The sequence below is a fragment of the Mustelus asterias genome, chromosome 29 (assembly GCF_964213995.1).
Source record: "Mustelus asterias chromosome 29, sMusAst1.hap1.1, whole genome shotgun sequence".
Classification (NCBI taxonomy): Eukaryota; Metazoa; Chordata; class Chondrichthyes; order Carcharhiniformes; family Triakidae; genus Mustelus; species Mustelus asterias.
Genome location: NC_135829.1, coordinates 6765029 through 6791261, shown reverse-complemented (window position 1 = coordinate 6791261; position 26233 = coordinate 6765029). Strand labels below are relative to the sequence as shown.

The 26233-nt window shown below is 45.2% G+C and overlaps 1 protein-coding gene across 4 annotated transcripts in view; it reads left to right on the top strand.

Annotated features, from left to right (window-relative positions):
• Window positions 1-25995, top strand: part of isl2a (ISL LIM homeobox 2a) — a 34609-nt gene extending 8614 nt beyond the window's left edge. For 2 of the 4 annotated variants that reach the window (XM_078199789.1, XM_078199788.1), the window contains exon 6: window positions 4497-5354. In XM_078199789.1, coding sequence (XP_078055915.1) covers window positions 4497-4613 — 117 coding nt within the window. In that variant the 3' untranslated portion in view covers window positions 4614-5354. Of the gene's footprint in view, window positions 1-4496; window positions 5355-25944 lie in introns of those variants that run through there. The other 2 variants (XM_078199791.1, XM_078199790.1) reach the window with 2 other exon arrangements.
• Window positions 25996-26233: the final 238 nt, after the last annotated feature.

Genomic DNA, 26233 nt, shown 5'->3' with positions numbered 1-26233 from the left:
CAAGGTAGGTCCATTCAAAAGTCTGACAGCAGCAGGAAGGAAGCTGTTCTTGAGTCGGTTGGTACCTGACCTCAGACTTTTGTATCTTTTTCCTGACGGTAATTATGCTGGCTGCTTTGCCGGGGCAGCGGGAAGTGTAGACAGAGTCAATGGATGAGAGGTTGGTTTCCCTTCGGATGCTCCGTTTTCCTCCCACACTCCAAAGATGTGCGGGTTGGGTTGAATGGCTATGCTAAATTGCCCCTTAGTGTCAGGAAGATTAGCAGGGTAAATATGTGGGATTACGAGAATAGGATAGGACCTGGGTGGGATTGTTGTTGTGCTGGCTTGATGGGCCAAACGGCCTCTTTCTGCACTGTAGATTCTTTGATTCCATGACATGCCATCTCATCACACCCAGGAACCTGAAGTTGCTGTATCTACCCCTTCGATACAGAGTAAACCTGCTGGAAAAAGTTAGAACTTGTCCCTTCCAGTCTAACTGCCCTTTCAATAGTGCAATGCAATATGTTTGACTCTCAACTGCCCTCGGGCAACTAGGGATGGGCAATAAATGCTGGCCCAGCCAGCGACGCCCATGTCATAGAATCATACAATCCTACAGTGCAGAAGGAAGCTATTCAGCCCATCGAGCCTGCACCGACCATAATCCCACCCAGGCCCTTTCCCCGTAACCCAATATATTTACCCTAGCTAATCCCCCTGACACTAGGGTCAATTTATCATGGCCAATCAGCCTAACCTGCGCATCTTTGGACTGTGGGAGGAAACTGGAGCACCCGGAGGAAACCCACGCAGACACGGGGAGAATGTGCAGACTCCACACAGACAGTGACCCAACCCAGGAATCAAACCCGGGCCCCTGGCGCTGTGAGGCAGCAGTGCTAACCCACTGTGCCACCGTGCCGCCCACAAATGAATTTTAAGAAAATCTTAATTACTGCCGAATTATCTCTCTGGCAGTGAAATTATTTTTTTAAAGTGTGGAGTCTCATTCCTTCATATTTGAGCCATCTTAGAAATATATCGAATAAAAACACCTTTTTACTTTTTCTTTATTTCTTTCAGGCTAATATTCGTTTCCTTAAATTTGTTTTATTTTCTCTACATGCACTGACTTCGAGTTCAATATTCGAATTGGTACTTCCTGGTTGACACTTAGTTTAGCTTCTTGATGGTTCTTCAAACTGTTAAGGTGACACACAGTTGCTTACTTGAGCCACAAGGGTCTCAGATCCCCTGCAGAGGACGCTTTGCTGCCTGACAGGAACCTCCAGTATAAAAGCCCAGATAAAACCAATGTACAAGCACAGCAGTGATGAGCAGGGTGCAACGTGTGGCCTGTTCGACGCCTGAATAAGCTCCCTGCTCATGGTTTTCTTGTTTCTTGGAAAGATCAGACATTTCATTTGCTTCTAGGAGTGATACAGGTCACCAGGCAAATTAATGAAGAGTGAGCGATAGGCATTATCATAGAGTTATAGAGGTTTACAGCGTGGAAACAGGCCCTTTGGCCCAACTTGTCCATGCTGCCCTTTTTAACCACTAAGCTAGTCCCAATTTCCCGCATTTGGCCCATATCCCTCTATACCCATCTTACCCATGTACCTGTCTAAATGCTTTTTAAAAGACAAAATTGTACCCGCCTCTACTACTGCCTCTGACAGCTCGTTCCAGACACTCACCACCCTCTGTGTGAAAAATGTGCCCCCTGGGACTCTTTTGTATCTCTCCCCTCTCACCTTAAACCTATGCCGTCTAGTTTTGGACTCCCCTACCTTTGGGAAAAGATGTTGACTATCTAGCTGATTTATGCTCTCATTATTTTATAGACCTCTATAAGATCACCCTTAAGTCTCTTACGCTCCGGGGAAAAAAGTCCCAGTCTATCCAGCCTCTCCTTATAACTCAAACCATCAAGTCCCGGTAGCATCCTTTTCTGCATTCTTTCTAGTTTAGTAATATCCTCTCTATAATAGGGTGACCAGAACCAATGCCATCCAGTTTCCATAACAGGGGAAGTTTGAAAATTGAAAGCTGACCCTGGATAGAGTCCGTCACTTACGCTGTTAAATATTTGCCAATGTTGGCAGTCTTGTGGGCAGTGGGTAGTGCCCCTGCCTCTAAGCTAGAAGCTGTAGGTTCGAGTCCAACTTCTGAACTTGGTGAGCAAGGAAGCTGTGAACAACCAAACAGGTTTAATATCAATTTGCAAATATTACCAACACAGCCCAGTGGCTAGCGCTAAGTGTTGGAAAGATTCCTGGTCAGGCATGTGATTGAAAGGAAGTTTTGAGCCTCTCCCATCCCAATCCATAGCTTCAGACTTCAACGTGCGTGTAAAAGTGCAGGGAGGTTTTTGCAGAAATATATTTTATTCATAAAATATCAAAAAGAACCATAGAAATGTAGAATCCCCACAGTGCAGAAGGAGGCCATTTGGCCCATCAAGCCTGCACTGACAACAATCCCACCCAGGCCCTATCCCCACAACCCCACGTATTTACTGTGCTAATCCCTCTGACACGAAGGGGCAATTTAGCATGGATAATCCACCTAACCCGCGTATCTTTGGACACTAAGGGGCAATTTAGCATGGCCAATCCACCTAACCTACACATCTTTGGAGATATGAATATTACAGAACCAGCCATCACAGGAAATGCTCAAAATTTCTACATAGATCATGTCGCACTCTGGGGTGCTTCAATACAATCAAAGGGACAATTAACAAAAGTGGTAGAACATAGAACATAGAACATTACAGCGCAGTACAGGCCCTTCGGCCCTCGATGTTGCGCCGACCAGTGGTACCAATCTAAAGCCCCTCTAATCTACACTATTCCAATATCATCCATATGTTTATCCAATAACCACTTGAACGCTCTCAACGTTGACGAGTCCACCACTGCTGCAGGCAGGGCATTCCACGCCCTTACCACTCTCTGAGTAAAGAACCTACCTCTAACATCTGTCCTATATCTCTCACCCCTCAATTTAAAGCTATGTCCCCTCGTGCTAGCCAACACCATCCGAGGAAAAAGGCTCTCACTATCCACCCTATCTAATCCTCTGATCATCTTGTATGCCTCTATTAAGTCACCTCTTAACCTTCTTCTCTCTAACGAAAACAACCTCAAGCCCCGTAATTACAGAAAGTGCAATGAAATTCAAATGTTCCACGAGGGTTGTGTGATGTACACAGAGAATGTTGCAATGTGTCGAATGTTGCAATGTGTCACCATTGTAGCAAGAGCCCATCTGGGCTTGGAGACTAGAATATCATTGCACTTCCTGTAATAGGGATTTTAATATATTTGTAGTGTTCCTTTTGGTTGTACTGAAGCATCTCAGAGAGTAAATTCGTCTATGTAAAAGTGTCTGTTGCAACAGGGTGTGTGTGTGTGGGGGGGCGGGGGGGGGGGGGGGTGGGATAGGTGGATCAGATTAGTGCTGACAACACGGGGTTCAATTCCCTTTCTGTTTTTTTTGGGGGGGGGGTGATTTCGGGAGCTGTTCCCTTGCCCCACCCTTGTTGTGGAGCAGGTTCGTTAACGCAGAAAGGAATTTTCTCCGTACACAATGCAATTAGAAGACTGCTTTGCGCTGATGGGAGTTTGCAAGTGTCCAAATCGATTGGTATATCCGTGGTTACATGGTGTTAAACGGTCACAATGCCGCATTTACTAAATAACCTAATGATTCACTTGTGTATTTAAAAATAATCTAATCTAACACGGGTGGGGTGAGGGGGGGGGGTGGTGGAATGGCCCGTCAGAATGTATTTGAGGGCAAAACATTGTGTGATTGCAAGAAATTAGATATAGCTCTTGGGGCTAAAGGGATCAAGGGATATGGGGGGGAAGGGGGGATCAGGATATTGAGTTTGATGATCTGCCATGATCATAATGAATAGTGAAGCAGGCTTAAAGGGCCGAATGGCCTACTCCTTCTTCTAGTCTCTAGTCCAAGGATGTGCGGGTTAGGTGGATCGGCCATGCTAAATTGACCCTTAGTGTCAGGGGGATTAACAGGGTACCAAAAGAGAAAATGCTGGAAAATCTCAGCAGGTCTGAGATTTTGACAAACGGTCATCTGGACTGGAAACGTCAGCTCTTTTCTCTCCTTACAGATGCTGCCAGACCTGCTGAGATTTTCCAGCGTTTTGGTCTCAGATTCCAGCATCCGCGGTCATTTGCTTTTATCCAGGGGTTAGCAGGGTAAATATGTGTGGGGTTATGGGAATAGGGTCTGGGTGGGATTGTGGTCGGTACAGACTCGATGGGCCGAATGGCCTCCTTCTGTACTACAGGGCTTCTATGATTCTATGCAACACTGCCGTGTTAAAACACCTGTAAACATTGTGGTTTTTTAATTGAGGTTTGTGTGTGTGTTTTTTTTACAAGCCGCGGGCTACACTGGAATGAAAGGATTTGGTCTATCTATGTGCATATTTATCCTCTCCCCCCTCCTTCCCCCCCATTTGGCATTCACAGGTAACCTATTCGGAATCAGGTTCTCTGCCCAACTCCTCTGGAAGTGATGTGACCTCCTTGTCTTCGCAGTTACCGGATACCCCGAACAGCATGGTACCAAGCCCCGTGGAGACGTGAGGCGCGAGTTGGAGGTTCCAGCAGGCAAACTTGGCCACCGCATGTCCCCCCCGACACCCCTGCATGATCCAAGCGCAGCTACAAGCAACAGAAACTCTCCTCCAATGCTACCGGTTTTATATATTATATATATAGATATATATCAGAGAGACTCGAAATGACTGCCACCAAAATGCACATGGAGTTCCAAAACTGCCACCACAGAACTTGTCATTGAACCTTCGAATGTAAATACATCCAAGCCACACAGACGGGAGAGACAGGAGGCGGATTGTTGAAGATTTATTTAAGGGACAGAGGACAGAAAACGATTGTTTTTTTTTCCCCCTTTCAAATCGAAATTTTAGCTCGAAAATGTTGCATCTCATAACAGTTGCCGCGAGCACGGGCAAATTTCTGGTCAAATTTCGCCTGCTCCCGTCTCCCTCTCTTCCAAATGAAAGGACCACTTCATGTCTCACCCCAGCGACAGTTAAATACCGTCCAGAATCTCTTTTCGTTACGTTTTGGTTGTTTCCCCCCCAAAAAAAATCGGCACGAGCACTGGAAAATGTTACAGTATGGAAGCATTTTTTTTAAGAAAAACACACGAGTTAAAGTGTAAATGTATCAAACTCGACGGAGGAGAAACTATGTCAATTCTCTTAAAGAAACAGAGTAAGTTATTTGCTATTTATTGTAAGAGTCGGAGTTGATACTGGGATTAAATATTTGATCTTAATAAAGATACAGGTATCAGTTCTGCAGTGTATCGGTTCTGTAATATGGACCCAGGTTTCTTGTTTTAAAATATGGGTCAGTGGTGTAAGGAGGGTCGGCTGGAGTGGGTTCCTTTCTCTCTCGCTCATTCACAGTCCAGAGTTAAACACCTTCCCAGAGCGCTTCAAGTTTAAAGTTGGAGGCAGGATGGGGGTTGGACTTGTCAGTTTCCATCCAATTATCTTCGTCGCTGGAATCCAACATTATTTACCAGCGGATACAAGGAATCCAACGGGAATCACAACTTTAGAATGAGAGAGGTCATGTTACCAGGCGAAGGGTTACACCACAATTGCTCACAGCTCCAGAAAAAAAAAATTAAGATACTTCAATTGCAATTTCTAACAGGGGAGATTTCTAATGTTTTCTGTGTAGGAATTCTGAGCGGTAGCTTCAGCTTGTAAAGAGTGACAGTGGGCAGCTTTTCAAATCAGGCCGGATCGCTCACATTTGAGGTGTTCTAAACAGATTGTTAATCCACCCCAGGGTCAGAATCTTGCCCCATTCACAGACCCCGGGTTCACTCTCCAAAACATGACAATAACAATGGGATATGTACACAGTGTACAATATTCCAAAACACCCGAAATGCCAGCCTAAATAACAGGCAAACATTACAGGCATATTCAATAACCATTTACAAACGGAAAGATTTCAGATCCAATTGGTGTATAGAATATATCCTTATAGACTCAACCAGAAATGACAGCTGACACATCCAGAGATTGAGACATTTCAGACAAAGATAGATAGATAGATAGATAGATAGATAGATAGATAGATAGATAGATAGATAGATAGATAGATAAAGAAAGAAAGAGAGGCGGATAGACAGATAGATAAAGAGAGACGGATAGATAGGCAGACAAATGGTTAGATAGAAATAATACGTTTTAAGTTTATTTATTAGTGTCACAAGTAGGTTTACATTAACACTGCAACTATATTATTGTGAAAATAGATAGAAAGAATACGTTTTAAGATTGTTTATTTATTAGTCACAAGTAGGCTTACATTAACACTGCAATGAAGTTACTGTGTAAATAGATAGAGTAAACGTTTTAACAACACCAGGTTAAAGTCCAACAGGTTTAAAGCTCTTACTGTGTTTACCCCAGTCCAACGCCGGCATCTCCACATCACAAATAGATAGATACATACATACAGATAGGCACAGGCAGAAAAAGTGTGTACATTAAGTGTGTACATTGGGCGGCACGGTAGCACGGTGGTTAGCACTGCTGCTTCACAGCTCCAGGGACCTGGGTTCGGTTCCCGGCTTGGGTCACTGTCTGTGTGGAGTCTGCACATTCTCCTCGTGTCTGTGTGGGTTTCCTCCGGGTGCTCGGTTTCCTCCCACAGTCTAAATATGTGCGGGTTAGGTTGATTGGCCATGCTAAAATTGCCCTTTAGTGTCCTGAGATGCGTAGGTTAAAGGGATTAGCGGGTAAATGTGTAGGGATATGGGGGTAGGGCCTGGGTGGGATTGTGGTCGGTGCAGACTCGATGGGCTGAATGGCCTCTTTCTGCACTGTAGGATTTCTATGATTCTATGAAGTCAGATCTGCTAGTGGAAAACTGTTCGCCGGACAATATTACACTGAATTGGATCCTGGCGGTGGGAGTGGCTGGGGGTGGGAGGGAGGTTATTTGCTGGAATGGGAAGGAGCCTGGGGTCAGCTATTCTTTTCCCACAGATCCTACTGTTTGCCAGTGAGTGCTGGTGGCGTGGTGGGGTGGGGGGAGTGGGAGAACTCGATAACTATTCCCCTCCAAAATGACATTGGATTTAATGTTTGATTTTCAATCCGAGCTCCGATAACCAATACCAGAAACACACTAAGATTCGATAGCACTTTGTGATTAGAATCCTTATAACAACTGTTAACACGTGAAACAAAGTTTCTGATTTGCTTTACAGCAGTTCACTGCATTTTACAATGTCAATTCCCCCCAGTATGAAAGACGTTGATGCGTTTGGGTTCTGTGGAAATTTAATGGGGATTAATCTCGGCCTTTGTAATTTGAATTTAAGGAGGTTACGCCGTTTTTTTATTATTGTTTAAATTAGAAATAGAATACAGCGAGCTGCTTATTAACTATTAGAGACACAACCGAGATATAAATAGACAATTGACATAACGTCTAAATGGACCGAGGCAACAATACAAAAAAATCTCCCAATTAACCCTCCAGAAACTCACACGGAAACAACGAGTGGTTTTGATTGTTTTTGGTCAGTTCCAGGTTTAGCAATTGCCTCCGGCCACAGGATCAAACCTGAAAAGGGAATGTTTCACCTCAAACCTTTCAGCATTTGATGAGTGCCGGGTGAATTTTTTGTTTAATCCCCTCCTTTTCCAATTCAAAAAACATAGTGGGATCCTTAACCAACAGCTGGGCTGGGCGCTGGCGGTTCGATTTTTTTTTTACCAGTTTAGCTGCAAAGGGAGTCGGGGCTTTTAGAAACTCAGCTCATGTTCTGGGGACCCGGGTTCGAATCCCGCCATGGCAGATGGTGGAATTTGAATTCAATAAAAAAAATCTGGAATTAAGAATCTACTGATGACCATGAAACCATTGTCGGAAAAACCCATCTGGTTCACTTATGTTCTTTAGGGAAGGAAATCTGCCGTCCTTACCCGATCTGGCCTACATGTGACTCCAGAGCCGCAGCAATGTGGGTGACTCTCAACTGCCCTCCAAGGGCGACTAGGGGTGGGCAATAAATGCTGGCCGGCCAGCGACACCCATGTCATAGAATCATAGAAGCATGTCCCACCAACGAATAAAAAAACATAGAAACTAGAAGCAGGAGGAGGCCATTCGGCCCTTCGAGCCTGCTCCGTCATTCATTATGATCATGGCTCATCATCAAATTCAATACCCTGATCCCCCCCTTCCCCTCCCCCATATCCCTTGATCCCTGTAGCCCCAAGAGCTATATCAAATTTCTTCTTGAAGTCACAGAACGTTTTGGCCCCAACTACTTTCTGTGGGAGTGAATTCCACACATTCACCACCCTCTGGGTGAAGAAATTTCTCCTCACCTCAGTTCTAAAAGGTTTACCCCTTATCCTCAAACTATGACCCCTAGTTCTGGACTCCCCCACCATTGGGAACATTCTTTCTGAACCTACCTTGTCTAACCCTGTTAGAATTTTATAAGTTTTCTATGAGATCCCCCCTCACTCTTCTAAACTCCAGTGAATACAATCCTAAAGTGTGTGAGAGTGAGTGTGAGGGTGTGTGTGTGAGAGACAGGTGTGTGTGAGTGTGTGTGTGAGAGAGGGTGTGTGAGTGTGTGTGAGAGGTGTGTGTGTGTGTGTGAGAGAGGGGTGTGTGTGTGAGAGAGGTGTGTGTGGTGTGTGTGAATGTGGGGTGTGTGTGTGGGGGTGGGGGTGAGTGTGTGGGTGTGTGTGAGTGTCGGGGTGGGGGTGAGTGTGAGGGGTGTGTGTGTGTGGGGGGGTGAGTGTGGGGGTGGGGGTGAGTGTGATGGGGGTGTGTGTGGGGGTGGGGGTGAGTGTGAGGTGTGTGTGTGTGTGAGTAAAGAGTCAGACTGGTTAAGGATCTCAGGACACGCAAAGGTCACGAGGGAGTCTCAAACTCGCTGGGGGGAGTGTGTGTGTGTGTGTGTGTGGAGGGGGGGGGGAACAGCCTTTAGCTGAAAACTGAAATGAAATGGGATTTGAGGGGGGCTGGATATGTGTGTGGTGGGGGGTGGATTATATTCTCTGAGAATGTAGCTTCTGTTTGTGTTAGCTGGACAACATAATTACGAATGGAAAACGGCGTTCTGTGTTGGTAGTTTACAATCCGCCTCTCAACCATCATCTTCCGAGTTCCAGTTTACATAATCTTAATAAAGAGGAACTTTTAATTTGCTATGAGCAGGGTCTCTGGGGTGGAGGGGGCGGGGGAGGTCCCGCTGCCTCTTGTGTCTGGGACATTGGCCCGCGTTACATGCTTCCTGAAGATTTCAGAAACCAAATTCTGAGATTTGGGGCTTTGCGAGAATCGGCGATGCCCCCAAAACGCTGCAGATTCCAGCTTCCCATGTAGCGTCCCGTTTGCATCATTTGGGTTAAATCCGTCTCTGACTTGGATTTTTCAGGCAAACTTTAGCCCACTCAACTCTCAAATGGAAAGGACAACTTTCGCTGTCTCACGTTTGCGATGACAAATTGAATTCAACGAAAACGAACTCGCCGAGACTGAAATCAAAACGGAAAATGCCGGAGAATCTCAGCGGGTCTGGCAGTGTCTGGGGAGCGAGAATCTAATGTGACTGTTCTACAGAACTCCAGACTCGAAACGTTACCTCCGTTTCTCTCCCCACGGACGCTGCCGGACCCGCTGAGTTTATCCAGTATTTTCCGTTTGTATTTGCCCCAGGATTGGAATTCGGTCGGAGCAAATATCCAGATACTGTAAAACAATCCGTTGGTGTCACACACATTCTGCTAGGACAATGTTGCATTTTAAAATATGGTGATTTCTAAACTATTGTTTTATTCGTTCGTGGGACATGGGCATCGCTGGCTGGGCCAGCATTTATTGCCCATCCCTAGTTGCCCTTGGAGAGCAGTTGAAAGTGGGTCTGCTGTCACATGTAGGCCAGACAGGGTAGGGACGGCAGATTTCCTTCCCTAAAGGACATTAGTGAACCAGATGAGTTTTTCCGACAATCGACAATGGTTTCATGGTCATCAGTAGATTCTTAATTCCAGATTTTTTTTATTGATTTCAAATTCTACCATCTTTCCTGGTGGGATTCGAACCCGTGTCCCTAGAACATCTGGATTAAGAGTCTAGCGATAATACCACTAGGCCATCACCTCCTTGATCTACATACGGCGAAAGGCGATGACCAGCCTTCCCCCCCCCCCCCCCCCCCGTTAAAAATGTTTAAAATGTGTTCAGAGAAGGATGCGGAGAAGTTACTGTGTGATTCAAAAGTGCCCTGTGCAGATTAGAAGTGATATGAGTGAGGAATATTTCAGGGCAGTGGGAGGGGGAAGAGAGGGAGGAACGGAAAAAGAAATGAAGGGGACGGTCAAAAACCATCGTTAACACAAAGAAAGAAACTTCCATTGCAATTTCTACGGTAGAGATTCTGTGAACTAGAATCTGAACTCAGATAGTTTCTCTGTCTACTTCTGAGCAGCTCACGAGAAAGGAAACTAAATCAAAGTCTGGATTGCTGAATTTTAAAAAAATATTTTTTTAACCTAAACTTACAAAACTTAAACTTAAGTCCAAGTCTGTATCGCTGAATGTTTGAGATTCCCGAAGCTCTGTGAGACAGGTTAGAAAACTTTTCAACGCAAATAACAAGATTTATATATATTTTAAAAACACATTTACGAATTCTGAAGAATTTTTCGTAGACACTTAAAAAAACCAAACTAAATTCAACTAGTGGGACAAAAAAAGTGGGTGGCATTGGTTTCGAATGTGTTTGTGTCTCAGTAATCTGGCGGTTCTGACTCGCTCTGTTTACATGTCTAGAAGTTTCTCTGTCATTTCTGGCTGTCTTTCTGATTTCCGGTTTGTCGGTCGTTGTGTTTTAGCGAATCCCATTTGTATGTGTTTTGAGTATGTGTGTGTGTATAAGATGCACTTCCGTGCTTGCGAAGTCCTCTTCAATGTTTTATGTATATGTGTGTGTGTGAGGGAGAGAGACTTGTACTGGGGATATATATATATATGTGTGTGTGTGTGTATGTGTGTGTGAGAAAGAGACTTGTACTGGGGATATAACTATATATGTTTATATATACAGGAGTTTATATATATATGTGTGTGAGAGGGAGAGAGTTGTATTGGGGGTTTATATATATGTGTGTGAGGGAGACTTGTACAGGGGGTTTATATATATGTGTGTGTGTGAGAGAGAGGGAGACTTGTACTGGGGGTTTATATATATATTTGTGTGTGAGAGAGACTTGTGCTGGAGGTATATACATATATATATGTGTGTGAGAGGGAGACTTGTACTGGGGATTTATATATATATTTGTGTGTGAGAGAGAGAGAGACTTGTGCTGGAGGTATATACATATATATATATATGTGTGTGAGAGAGAGACTTGTACAGAGGGTTTATATATTTGTGTGTGTGTGTGAGAGGGAGACTTGTACAGGGGGTTTATATATATATATATATGTGTGTGTGAGAGAGAGAGACTTGTACAGAGGGTTTATATATTTGTGTGTGTGTGAGAGGGAGACTTGTACTGGGGTTTTTTATATATATGTGTGTGTGAGAGAGAGAGAGAGTTGTACTCTGGGGCTGTACTTGTACTTGTGACTTCCTCGCCTGCCCAGTTTCACTTGTTTAAGTGTAAGTCTAGACAAAGTCAAACGATTGGCGGCTTCTTATCTTTTTCTGGCATCACCTGCAAGCGATACATTGGATCGGAACCACAAAACACCGTCTGTGAGTGGAGGCTTCCACTCACTCAGCCCGGCGTGCCGTGGCTTCGAGAGTAGCGAGAGAGAGATCGACATATCTCCCGCTTTCACAGGGAAGTGGGGGGGGGGGGGGGGGGGGGGGACTCAGTCCTGATAGCTGGAGGAGTGGAGAACAGCCGCTGGATATGCGGCTGACCCGGTCACCCTGTCAAACTTTCAAACTCTGACATCCTGCACTTTGAACAATTTGTTAGGCGGGATTGGCCGGAGGTGAAAAGCAGGAGAAACAACTGTTTAAAACACCTGAATGTGCTCACCTTTCACAAGCTGGGAGTCACATTAGCCAAAGAACTGAGCGCTGCATTCCCGTTTCATTCGTTCCGAAGAAAAATCTCATTTCATTGCTGTATATTTCTGAGTATTTACTGCTGTCAGTTTCCTCCACTCGCCTCGGGGGTAAGTCGCCACTTGACAGATTTTGAAATGACTTAAAGAGGGCTGAAGCTGGCTGGCTGGGTGGGGGGGGGGGGTGGGGGTGAGGGGGGGGGCGCAATAGCAAACACACGGGACAGCTTGATGTATCAATATTTTGCTGAGGTTACTGGGATGTTATACGTGGAGTATAAGCCACACACACAGCTTCAACGCTAACCAGTTTAGACAACGACTTACAACATTGAATCGACACACACATTTGTGTCTGATCCGCTGGGGAGAATCTCTCCTGGATTATCCCAACTACAAGTGGGAATTAGGTAATTTGTAATGATCTTTAATTTGATTTGATCTTTGCGAAACTGTGCAGCCTGATTCCTAACGTATTGCAAATGGAAATAGCTTAATTTACCTGCTATGGGTGCAAATAGATCTAACGACACAGCAACAGGCCATTCGGTCCCTCAATTTCACCCTATCAGCATATCTTTCTATCCCTTTCTCCCTCGTAAACTAACCCAACTCCCTATTAAAGGCACCTACACTATCCGTTTCATGTGTTAACTCCACTGGACAAAGGAGTTTCACTTTAATTTCGATTAAGGACAGCACAAAACCACTAACAATGCGACCCCTGACATCCGCACTACAACGAATACCTCCTCAGACAATGCAGATTATTGAATCCACACACGGTTTCTTTCTAATGAAACCTCAGCCAAGCAAAGCCATCCGAGGGTTCACAATACGGTCAAGGATTTTGATTTGATTTATTATTGTCACATGTATTAGCATACAGTGAAAAGTATTGTTTCTTGAGCGCTGTACAGACAAAGCATACCGTTCATAGAGAAGGAAAGGAGAGAGTGCAGAATGTAGTGTTACAGTCATAGCTAGGGTGTAGAGGATTCACAGGGGGAAGCCCTACTCACTATCAGTTATATTCAGGTGCACGCAATAGGAGTTATGAACTTGTTCAACTCTTTTTGTAACCCGTTTTCGACACACAGCAGCAGCGAGAGAGCAAGTTTTAAGGATATTCGAAAATCTCGCTTTAAGTGCAGGATTACAATTACAGTCCGAAAAAGCGAATGATGGCGAAATTCCTGTAATGTTACCCAGCACTTTAAACATTATAAAACACGCGTGAAGCCCAAACACGTCCAGAATGTGGGTTTACCACGCGAGATATAACCATGTGTGCATTATTGTGTAACGACGCTGAAGTTCAGTCGGGATCACATCAAATCATCTCAATGTGAGTGGAAATGCGGCCGTATTGAATACAGCAGCACCCTGTGTTCAATCGATTGTCATGTCGCTGCTTTCTGGGTATCAACAGAAGAGCTAGGAGCAAGAGGAGGCCATTCAGCCCTTCAAATTCTCTCCGTCATTCAATGAGATCAGGGCTGATCGAATTCCACAATTTCCCTGCACTATCCCCGTTTTCTGTTCGCTTTTATACAGGCGCCGGAGTGTGGCGACGAGGGGAATTTCACAGTAACTTCATTGCAGTGTTAATGTAAGCCTTACTTGTGACTAATAAATAAATAAACGCTTTTAACATGTAGAAAGCCACCAATCTCAGTCTTGGACATGCTCAACAGCACTCTGGGTCAGAAAATTCCAAAGATTCAGCCCCCTCTGAGTACAGAATTCCCTCCTCATCTCAGTCTGAAATGAGGCACCCTTTACTCTGAGACTGTGTTCCCTGGTTCGAGGTCATTCCCCTCCTCACTCCCCACCACTCCAGGGAGACCTCTTTCCTATGTCTAATAAACCATTTTAAAAGTCAGCATGCCAGACAGCAACCATAACACCCTGATGGGCAGGTTTGATAATAAAGGATTTGGGAAAGTGCAACATTAGGCAGCACGGTGGCACAGTGGTTGGCACTGCTGCCTCACAGCGCCAGGGACCCGGGTTCGATTCCCGGCTTGGGTCACCATCTGTGTGGAGTCTGCACATTCTCCCCGTGTCTGTGTGGGTTTCTTCCGGGTGCTCTGGTTTCCTCCCACAGTCTGAAAGACGTGCTAGTTAGGTGCATTGGCCATGCTAAATTCTCCCTCAGTGTACCCGAACAAGCACTGGAGTGCAGCAACTAGGGGATTTTCACAGGAACTTCATTGCAGTGTTAATGTAAGCCTTGTGACTAATAAATAAACTGTTTTTAAAAGTACAGAAAGAGACAGGTTGGAGTGGGTGAGAGGTTCATGTAGCTACATTTACTGTGTCGAGCCCTGTACTGACTGGGATTGCCAAAAGAGAAAATGCTGGAAAATCTCAGCAGGTCTGGCAGCATCTGTGAAGAGAGAAAAGAGCTGACATTTCGAGTCCAAATGACTCTTTGTCAAAGTTATGTCAAATGTGTGTGGTTATACGATAGAGTAGGGCTTTGACAAAGGGTCATCTGGGCTCAAAACGTCTGCTCTTTCCTCTCCTGACAGATGCTGCCAGACCTGCTGAGATTTTCCAGCATTTTCTCTTTTGGCAATCCCAGTCAGTGCAGGGCTGGACACAGTAAATGTAGCTATATTCCAGCATCCGCAGTAATTTGCTTTTATCTAACTGAGATCACCTCTCATTCTTCTAAACTCCTGAGAAGAAAGGCCCCATGTCTATCAAATCTTTCCTCATGGGACAATCCCTCCATCCTAGAAATTAATTTAGTGAATTAAAAGCAAAATACTGTGGATGCTGGAAATCTGAAATAAAAACAGAAAATGTTGGATAAACTCAGCTGGTCTGGCAGTGTCGATAGATTTATTTGGTAGCAAATGCCATTAGCTGCTCCTTCGTCAGATGGAGTGGATATCTGCTCTCAAACAGGGCACACAGAGACACAAAATCAAGTTACAGAATACTGATTAGGATGCAAATCTTTACAGCTACATTTAGAGATACAGACAATGTGAGTGGAGGGAGCATTAGGCACAGGTTAAAGAAATGTGTATTGTCTCCAGACAGGACAGCCAGCGAGATTCTGCAAGTCCAGGAGGCAAGCTGTGGGGGTTACCGATAGTGTGACATGAACCAATACACATTTCTTTAACCTGTGCCTAGTGCTCCCTCCACTCACATTGCCTGTAATCTTTAAATGTAGTTGTAAAGATTCGCGTTCTAATCAGTATTCTGTAACTTGATTTTGTGTCTCTGTGCCCTGTTTGAGAGCAGATTTCCACTCCATCTGACGAAGGGGCAGCACTCCGAAAGCTAATGGCATTTGCTACCAAATAAACCTGTTGGACTTTCACCTGGTGTTGTGAAAACTCTTACTGTGTTTACCCCAGTCCAACGCCGGCATCTCCACATAGTGTCGATAGAGACAGAAACAGTTAACGTTTCACATCTGGATGATTTCTTCAAGGTTCAGAGTTTAATTGATTCTTAATTTAATGAACCTTGGCTGTACTCCCTCTATGGCAAATATATATTTCCTAATTAAACACAGCCCCTTAATACATTGTCTTAAAAAAAACTGGAAATGCTTAAACAAAACCAGGACTAATGTGTGTGTGTGTGTGTGTGAGGAGTGGACAGAGAGAGAAAGAGAGAGAACCAATCTTTGATTTGATTTGATTTATTATTGTCACATGCATTAGCAGACAGTGAAAAGCATTGTTTCTTGCGTGCTATACAGACAAAACATACCGTTCATAGAGTACATAGGGGAGAAGGAAAGGACGGGGTGCAGAATGTAGTGTTACAGTCACTGCTAGGATGTAGAGAAAGATCAACTTAATATAAGGTAGGTCCATTCAAAAATCTGATGGCAGCAGAGAAGAAACTGTTCTTGAATCGGTTGGTACATGACCTCAGATTTTTGTATCTTTTTCCCGAGGGAAGAAGGTGGAAGAGAGAATGTCCGGGGTGCCTTCCCGAGGCAGCGGGAAGTGTAGGCGGAGTCAATGGATGGGAGGCTGGTTTGCGTGATGGATTGGGCTACATTCACAACCTTTTGTAGTTCCTTGCGATCTTGGTCAGAGCAGGAGCCACACCAAGCTGTGATACAACTAGAAAGTATGGTGCATCTGTAAAAACTGGTGAGAGCCTTAGAGGCAATGCTGAATTTCCTTAGCAACCAATCCAGCAACCACTGCATTTGTATAGCACTTTTCAGGTAGCAAGGCCGTCCCAATGTGCTTCATAAATTAATAAATAATAAATTAATAATTCATAAAATAATAATTAATAAATTAATCTAATAAATTGTCACACCGTGCCTCAAAGGTACAGGTTTGCTCCAAGAGGTGAGTTTTAGGAGTGCCTTACAGGCAGGAGAGGTATGGAGGGGAGGAAATTCCAGACACAAGATACATTTCAATATATAAAATGCAACACTTTTATAATGCAAGGTGAGATATTATGAATTTATGGTCATGTATCACAGATATAATCCATGTTAGTTAGATATTGCTACATTACCACCAGTCACACACTGAGGTATAAACTCCAGGTACAGCAGTGCCCTCCCCAATACACTCTAACTGAACTCGCTTAATAGATTCCAGGTTTTAATTGGAATTTAACTGCACCGTAAAACAGGGATATAAACTCCTTTCCTTCTCCACAAGATCTCAAACGCGCGACTTTAATATCTTTGGTAAACTCATTGCTGAATTTCTCGGATATATGGAGCTGCTGGAGATTTCTGGTGTCGGTTATTAGGTGTGGCAATTCCCAGGTTTTACTGCAGTCCATCCACTTGGTGCGATGCTTTATTTTGTTTCTTAAACACTCTATAAAAGCTTGTGGGGGGGGGGGGGGGAGGGATTTATTTGGGAAGTAGCCAGAGGAGGGAGTTTATTATTTTTTTTAAAAACAGAATACTTAATCGAATGTATTGTGGAACCAATTCACAATACTTAAAACACATTCCTTAATGTTGATGGAGATCTGTCGAAAACACAGGGGAGTCAAATTGTGGGGAAATGGGCCACATTCCCCCCATCTGGAAAGAATTTTGAAGGGAAAACGTTTGCAGATAGCACCGGGGACCCGACTCTTATCCACGTAGCGAGGCCGCAACAACCAAATGGAACTCAGATGTTATGTCAATAAATACTCCAGAAAGTCCAACTGCTTTTGAAGCCACACATTACCTTCTCTTTCCCTGGCACTGACCGTGGGTGCGGTCGTAAAATGCCGCCCGAGGATTCCATTCTGTGAGCCTCGCCCGCCCTGATTTCGGGGCGGCAGAGGCGGTACAATTCCAGGGGCAGTGACAGCATTTGGTGACCACTTCGTTCAGCAAGACCAATCACCAACAGATGATCTACGTACTGCAAAGGAGGGGGGAGGGGGGAACTTGCATTTACATAGCACCCCTACACCATCCCTAGGACATCCTGAGGTGCTTTCCTGCCAGTCCAGTCCCTTTAAAGTGTAAGCCATTGGACACATAGAACATAGTCGCTGTCGTTGTCATGTAGAAAACGCGACAGCCGATTTACGCACAGCAAGATCCCACAAATAGCAATGACCAGAGCTCTTTCAATGATGTACAGCGAGTGGTAAGTATTGTCCAGGATAGATGGGGAGAACTCTGCGAAATGGTGGGATCTTTCACATCCCCCTGAGCTGTGTTCATGTCCAGTCTGAAGGTAATTTCAGAATGTCCGCTGGTGTTATGTGGAAACATTCACCCAATCTCCACATTCACCCAATCTCCACATTCACCCAATCTCCACATTCACCCAATCTCCACATTCACCCAATCTCCACATTCACCCAATCTCCGCATTCACCCAATCTCCACATTCACCCAATCTCCACATTCACCCAATCTCCACATTCACCCAATCTCCACATTCACCCAATCTCCACATTCACCCAATCTCCGCATTCACCCAATCTCCACATTCACCCAATCTCCACATTCACCCAATCTCAACAGAAGCAAATCAAAAATCTGGAATCATTATGTAAAAATCACAGAAAACTACTGCAATTTCTTTATAGCATTTCTGTCCAATTTGCAAATGATGATGATTTATTTTTTAATTTGTTCCTCGCTGAGCTAACATCGAGTGACCTTCCCAGAGGATATTGAAGAGTCACATGTAGGCCAGACCAGGTAAGGACAGCAGATTTCCTTCCCTAAAGGGCATTAGTGAACCAGGTGGGTTTTTAACTCAACTAATCATAGAATCTCTACAGTGCAGAAGGAGGCCATTTGGCCCATCGAACCTGCACCGGCAACAATCCCACCCAGACCCTATCCCCATTACCCCAAGTATTTACCCCACTAATCCCCCTAACCTGCACATCTTGGGACACTAAGGGGCAATTTAGTATGGCCATTCAACCTAACCCGCACATCTTTGGAGTGTGGGAGGAAATCAGAGCATCTGGAGGAAACCCACGCAGACATGGTGAGGATGTGCAGACTCCGCACAGACAGTGACCCAAGGCCGGAATTGAAACTGGGTCCCTTCCAGATATTTAATTGAATTCAAATATCGTCGTCTGTCCTGGTGGGATTCGATGCCAGGGTTTCTGTATTACTAGTTCAGCAGCAATACCACTGTGAATTTACAATAGAATTAACTAAATCCCCAATATATCAGGAAATGCTGGAAAATCTCAGCAGGTCTGACAGCATCGGTGGAGAGAGAATAGAGCCAACGTTTCAAGTCTGGGTGACCCTTTGTCAGGACTGTAAAGTCAGTAACACAATAAAGTTTATTTATTAGTGTCACAAATAGGCTTACATTAACACTGAAGTTACTGTGAAAATCCCCTAGTCACCACACTCCGGCGCCTGTTCGGGTACACTGAGGGAGAATTTAACATGGCCAGTGCACCTAACCAGCACGTCTTTCAGACTGTGGGAGGAAACCGGAGCACCCGGAGGAAACCCACGCAGACACGGGGAGAACGTGCAAACTCCACACAGACAGTGACCTAAGCCAGGAATCGAACCCAGGTCCCTGGTGCTGTGAGGCAGCAGTGCTAACCACTGTGCTACCGTGCCGCCCAAAACAATGGGTGTCACAGTGTGAGCAGTAAGTCATCCACCATTGACAAGGTGGTGGGCTTCTTGGCTAAGGCAAGCCATTCATCAGAAAATAAGCAAGGAAACCTGTTTCCGGGCACAATGTAAATCAGCTCTAATGAAGGATCATCCAGACTCGAAACGTTGGCTCTATTCTCTCTCCACAGACGTCATCAGGCCTGCTGGGATTTTCCAGCATTTTCTATTTTTGTTTCAGATTCCAGCATCCACAGTTATTTTGCCTTTTCCCCATTAGACACTCACCAACTTTTACAGATGCACCATAGAAAGCATTCTTTCTGGTTATATCACAGCTTGGTATGGCTCCTGCTCTGCCCAAGACCGCAAGAAATTACAAAAGGTTGTGAATGTAGCCCAATCCATCACGCAAAGCAGCCTCCCATCCATTGACTCTGTCTACACTTCCCGTCTGCCTCAGAAAAGCAGCCAGCATAATCAAGGACCCCACGCACCGTAGCACAGTGGTTAGCACTGCTGCTTCACAGCTCCAGGGTCCCGGGTTCGATTCCCGGCTCGGGTCACTGTCTGTGTGGAGTTTGCACATTCTCCTCGTGTCTGCGTGGGTTTCCTCCGGGTGCTCCGGTTTCCTCCCACAGTCCAAAGATGTGCGGGTTAGGTTGATTGGCCAGGTTAAAAACATTGCCCCTTAGAGTCCTGGGATGTGTAGGTTAGTGGGATTAGCGGGTAAAATATGTGGGGGTGGGGGTAGGGCCTGGGTGGGATTGTGGTCGGTGCAGACTCGATGGGCCGAATGGCCTCCTTCTGCACTGTAGGGTTTCTATGATTCTATGATGATTCACCCCGGACATTCTCTCTTCCACCTTCTTCCTTCGGGAAAAAGGTACAAAAGTCTGAGGCAAATACCAACCGACTCAAGAACAGCTTCCTCCCTGCTGCTGTCAGACTTTTGAATGGACCCCTACGTTGCGTTAAGTTGATCTTTCTCTACACCCTAGCTATGACGGTAACACTACATTCTGCACTCTCCCGTTTCCTTCTCTATGAATGGTATGCTTTGTCTGTATAGTGCTTCTCACTGTATATCAATACATGTGACAATAATAAATCAAATCAAATCAAAAAATATCTGGCTGCTCTAATTATGATGTGGAGATGCCGGCATTGGACTGGGGTAAACACAGTAAGAAGTTTAACAACACCAGGTTAAAGTCCAACAGGTTTATTTGGTAGCAAAAGCCGCACAAGCTTTCAGAGCTCCAAGCCCCTTCTTCAGGTGAGTGGGAATTCTGTTCACAAACAGGGCATATGAAGACACAGACTCAATTTACATGAATAATGGTTGGAATGCGAATACTTACAACTAATCAAGTCTTTAAGATACAAACAACGTGAGTGGAGAGAGCATCAAGACAGGCTAAAAAGATGTGTATTGTCTCCAGACAAGACAGCCAGTGAAACTCTGCAGGTCCAGGCAGGCTGTGGGGATTACAAATAGTGTGACATGAACCCAATATCCCGGTTGAGGCCGTCCTCGTGTGTGCGGAACTTGGCTATCAGTTTCTGCTCAGCGACTCTGCGCCGTCGTGTGTCATGAAGGCCGCCTTGGAGAACGCTTGCCCGAATATCAGAGGCCGAATGCCCAGGATATTGGGTTCATGTCACACTATTTGTAACCCCCACAGCTTGCCTAGACCTGCAGAGTTTCACTGGCTGTCTTGTCTGGAGACAATACACATCTTTTTAGCCTGTCTTGATGCTCTCTCCACTCACGTTGTTTGTATCTTAAAGACTTGATTAGCTGTAAGTATTCGCATTCCAACCATTATTCATGTAAATTGAGTCTGTGTCTTTATATGCCCTGTTTGTGAACAGAATTCCCACTCACCTGAAGAAGGGGCTTGGAGCTCCGAAAGCTTGTGTGGCTTTTGCTACCAAATAAACCTGTTGGACTTTAACCTGGTGTTGTTAAACTTCTTACTGTGCTCTAATTATACCAGCCTGCCACCTTGATCAGGGCACCATAACTTCCATTCGGAAGCCAGCACAGAGTTTGAGTTGATTTGGACGGGATTCTATCTCACACACTAACATGGTCAAAGTTACTAGAATCATTCGGCGACCGGACATGCGGCACCTCCGGGGAGAAGGACACTAAACTGGTTTTTAAACAATTTCATGAACCGGCTTCGGATTTGGTCACAGAAGTGCTAACCACTGTGCTACCGTGCCGCCCTACTTCTGTTTAGTTGATGGGAGGAGGGTGTCGCTGGCTGGGCTGCCTTTATAGCCCAACCCCCTGAGAGCATTAAAGAGTCAACCACATTGCTGTGGTTCTGGGATCACATATGGAATTCTGTCCATGAATTGGGAAAGTGGGCTTGGATCAGAGGGATGGTCGATCCTGGTTTGGATGCGATGGGGATTATCTGTAGATCCAGTTAAACGGGGGGCTGGGGAGCTGGGGGTGGGAGTTAAACACTTTCTGTCATTCCACAGCACCTTTCACACTCTCACCCGTCCCAAAGCTCCTTCCAGATCTGAACTGCACTTTCAGATATGCGGTGACAACTGATGCTGGAAATGTGGCCACGCTCAGGCTTCACCAGGCTAAGAGGCTTTAAATTCAAATGTGATTCAAAGGATTAAATTCAAAGGAGAGAAACATTAAAATGTGTCAGAATTCCTCCCAGCCTCATACCTCCCAGCAAGATGTTAAACACGCGGAGCTTTACTCCTAGTTAAATCCGTGAAATCTTTAGCTACATTTGGGGGGGGGGGGGGGTGGCACAGCAGAGAGATCCTTCCAAAACAGATAACACTCAGAAAGAATGAAAATTAAAACTCCTTCTTGTTTTTCAAACTGGAAACTATCCAGATTTTTTAAATATTCGTTCATGGGACATGGGTGTCGCTGGCTATCCAGCATTTATTGCCCATCCCTAGTTGCCCTTGGAGGGCAGTTGAGAGTCAACCACATTGCTGTGGCTCTGGAGTCACATGTAGGCCAGACCGGGTAAGGACGGCAGATTTCCTTCCCGAAAGGGACATTAGTGAACCAGATAGTTTTTCCAACAATCGACAATGGTTTCATGGTCATCAGTAGATAATTATAAGTATAATTCTAGATATTTTTTATTAGATTCAAATTCCACCATCTGCCATGGCAGGATTACGAATCCGGGTCCCCAGAACATTTTTGAGTTTTCTGGAATAATAGTCTAGCAATAATATCACTAGGCCATAGAATCCCTACAGTGCAGAAGGAGGCCATTCGGCCCATCGAGTGTGCACTGACAACAATCCCATCCAGGCTCTATTCCCGTAACCCCACACATTTACCGTGCTAATCCCCCTGACACTAACAGGCAATTTAGCATGACCAATCGCACATCTTTGGAGTGTGGGAGGAAACCGGAGCACCCAGAGGAAACCCACGCAGACATGGGGAGAAAGTGCAAACTCCACACAGACAATGACCTAAGCCAAGAATTGAACTTGGGTCCCTGGCGCTGTGAGGCAGCAGTGCTAACCGCTGTGCCACCGTACTGCCCAAAACCACCCCAAAACAGGCCAATCAACAATGGTTTCATGGTCATCAATAGATTCTTATTTCCAGTTTTTTAAAATTGAATTCAAATTTCACCATCTGCCGTGGTGGGATTCGAACTCAGGTCCCCAGAACATTACCCAGGGTCTCTGGATTACTAGAAAATGCTGGAAAATCTCAGCAGGTTTGACAGCAGCTGTGGAGAGAGAATTGAGCTAACGTTTGGAATCTGCAAGGGTCATCCAGACTCGAAATGTTGGCTCTATTCTCTCTCCACAGATGCTGTCAAACCTGCTGGGATTTCCCAGAATTTTTCTGTTTTTGTTTCAGATTCCAGCATCTGCAGTATTTTGCCTTTATCTCTGGATTACTAGAGCAGTGACAATACCACTGCACCACCGCCTCCCCATCACCTTCTCATGTCCAATCGAATTCTAAAAGTCTTCTAGGGTCCCCCTTTTGTAAAACCAAACTAAAACCCCAAATGGACTAACCTTCATTGGAAGGGTAAAAGCAAATTACTGCGGGTGCTGGAATCTGAAACCAAAAGAGAAAATGCTGGAAAATCTCAGCAGGTCTGGCAGCATCTGTAAGGAGAGAAAAGAGCTGATGTTTCGAGTCCAGATGACCCTTTGTCAAAGCTAAATGGCATATGCCTCAGGAGCAGCACGGTGGCACAGTGGTTAGCACCGCTGCCTCACAGTGCCAGGGACTCGGGTTCAATTCCTGGCTTGGGTCACTGTCTGCGTCTAGTTTGCACATTCTCCTCGTGTCTGCGTGGGTTTCCTCCGGGTGCTCCGGTTTCCTCCCACAGTCCAAAGATGTGCGGGTTAGGTTGATTGGCCATGCTAAAATATTGCCCTTAGTGTCCTGGGATGCGTAGGTTAGAGGGATTAGTGGGTAAATATCTAGGGATATGGGAGTAGGGAATATCTAGGGATATTGTGGTCGGTGCAGACTCGATGGGCCGAATGGCCTCTTTCTGTGCTGTAGGGTTTCTAAGATTCTTTCTAAGTACCCGAACAGGCACCGGAGTGTGGTGACTAGGGGATTTTCACAGTAACTTCATTGCAGTGTTAATGTAAGCCTACTTGTGACACTAATAAATAAACTTTAAACTGGACTCAATGTCAGCTCTTTTCTCTCCTTACAGGTGCTGCCAGACCCGCTGAGATTTTCCAGCATTTTCTCTTTAGGTTTCAGTTGGAAAGGGATTTCTTTGAGATGTGAAGGCTGGAATTTCTTTGGAATCTATTCTCCCGGGAGACACCCAATAGCGGGTTAGGACGGAAACTGATGGTCCGGGTTAGATCCAGTCTCTGTTTATATCCGATGACACTTGGTTCATAGTAAAGCTTGTATCAAAACTATTCCCGGTCTGTAACAATGACAGGCAGTTAAAAGCCTTCTCCGCGGGGAGATCACTTTAGGGCAAGAAACTGTATATTTTTTATAAATCCCTTTAAACATGTAGAAACTTCACTTGCTGTTAACAAATCTTCAAACTTTGATATTGATAACGAGAACTCTTCAGCCCCAATTAAACTGCACAAGACTGATTCATAACAAGTAATTTGACTTAAAGATTCAGCACTGCGGTCGCTCAGCACTTTTCCCTGGGTTCAAATCCCATTGCAAACTGGAACACACACAGGTAAACTCCAGACTGACATTCCCAGTACAGTACTGAGGGGGTGCTACACTGTCGGGGGTGCCCTCTTCCTCTGCAATGAGGTTAAACCGAGGCCCCTCTGTCTATCTCTCTCTCCCCTACCTCAGGTTAAAACACCGTAGAATTGGGGACTCGCAATCTTAATTCTGTTTCTCTCTCCACAGATGCTTCCAGACCTGCTGAGTTTTTCCAGCATTTTCTGTTTCTATATTCTATTGGACAACCTCCCCCCCCCCCCCCGGAAGACGGATTCTCCAGGTGTCCCCCTGACCAATATTTACCAACCGACCTCGCCCTGCTCAAGGACACATTGTTGACTCGTGGGATCTTGCTGTGCGCGAATTGGCTGGCACGTTTCCTCCATTCCTGGCGTGACCACACTTCCAAAATACTGGGTGTGGGAACGTCCTGAACGGCACCAACTAAATGCAAAAGCCTCCTGGAGTCAGATACTAAAGCACTCGTTTCCCTAAAGGACCCGTTCTCCCTCTGAACTCATTCTCTGCTTCCAGTTCTGTGGTCTCTCCCCACTCACCGCGGGTGGGGTGGGGGGAATAAGAAACCCCATTCCCCTTCTCTCCCTGAATCCCAGCTCTGAAACCTCCCTTACAGAATCCACCCCTCCTCTCTCCATTAACCCAAACCGGGTGTGATTCCTATCTGAGCCAGCTATTGGGTACATGGTGATAAACTATTTGTAAAAGAGTGTACAAGGTAACTGGAATCTGGGGATGATATAAGAGGCTGGACTCAGAGACTCAGCAATGAACCTTCTGCCTGATTAGTAAACTTGCTCCCTTTTATATCTTGCAAATACTCTCTGAGTTTTAAAAACTCGCACCCAAAACCTGAACTAACAATAGTCTTTGAACTGATACCAGCAACAAGATTTCAAACCCCTTCATCCACAAGTTAAAATTCATCCGGGGGCAGGATTTCGCTCACAACAGATTCTCAAACGCTTGGCTGAGAAACTCCAACTGGATTTTTGAGTTTTTTTTAAAAGACTGGGCCAATTCCACATTCAGTTTGAAAGCGGCTCTTTATCCTGTCATAAGAATAATGGACCGCAGGAGTTGTGATCCAATGTATCCTTTAAAAAATGTTACAAGAGCGACCGCCACTTGCATTGGCTGCCAAGCGCTTTCAGACATACACGGCGCTATATCAATGCAAGTCTTTTCAATGCTGCCTTTGGAAAGTGCAGAAATGATTCGTGTCCTTTATAGTTCTGATATAGTATTTACTATATAGTATATATATTATTTACTGATATAGTAAATATAGTATATCCTGCTTCAGATAGGGAGGGAAAACTTTAAAACAAGAAAGTCCACGCACTTAATATCACCCCAGCTGAAACTTACACATTTCTTTCTGCCAGTCTTTCAGCGTTTAACAGCCGGCGGGATTTGTGTCTCTCCCCTTGCTCACTCTGCGGACACTAACACAACACTCGAAAGTTTCTAAACTTCTCAGAAGTGAGTGAACTTTCTCCCTCCCCCCCCCCCCCCCCCCCGAGTCTGCGGAGCCTCCAGCCTCCCCGTTCTGACACTTGCAGCTTGTTTAGACTCACAGAGAAATGGATTCCGTCTAAAGGACCCGTTCCTTAAGGGTCCCCGCGGCAGAATGACAGGAGAAGATTAAACTGGAGCCAAAACAAAACTGCGGAAAACGGAGGCGCCACGGGCTGCTTTGGTACTTTGGAGTTTCCTTACTGCGTCCTTTAGAGGGAGAATTCGCAGCCTCTTATCGGGGATTATATATGTAATCTTTCTGTAAAATGGTAACTTGTTAAAGCATTTTGCTCC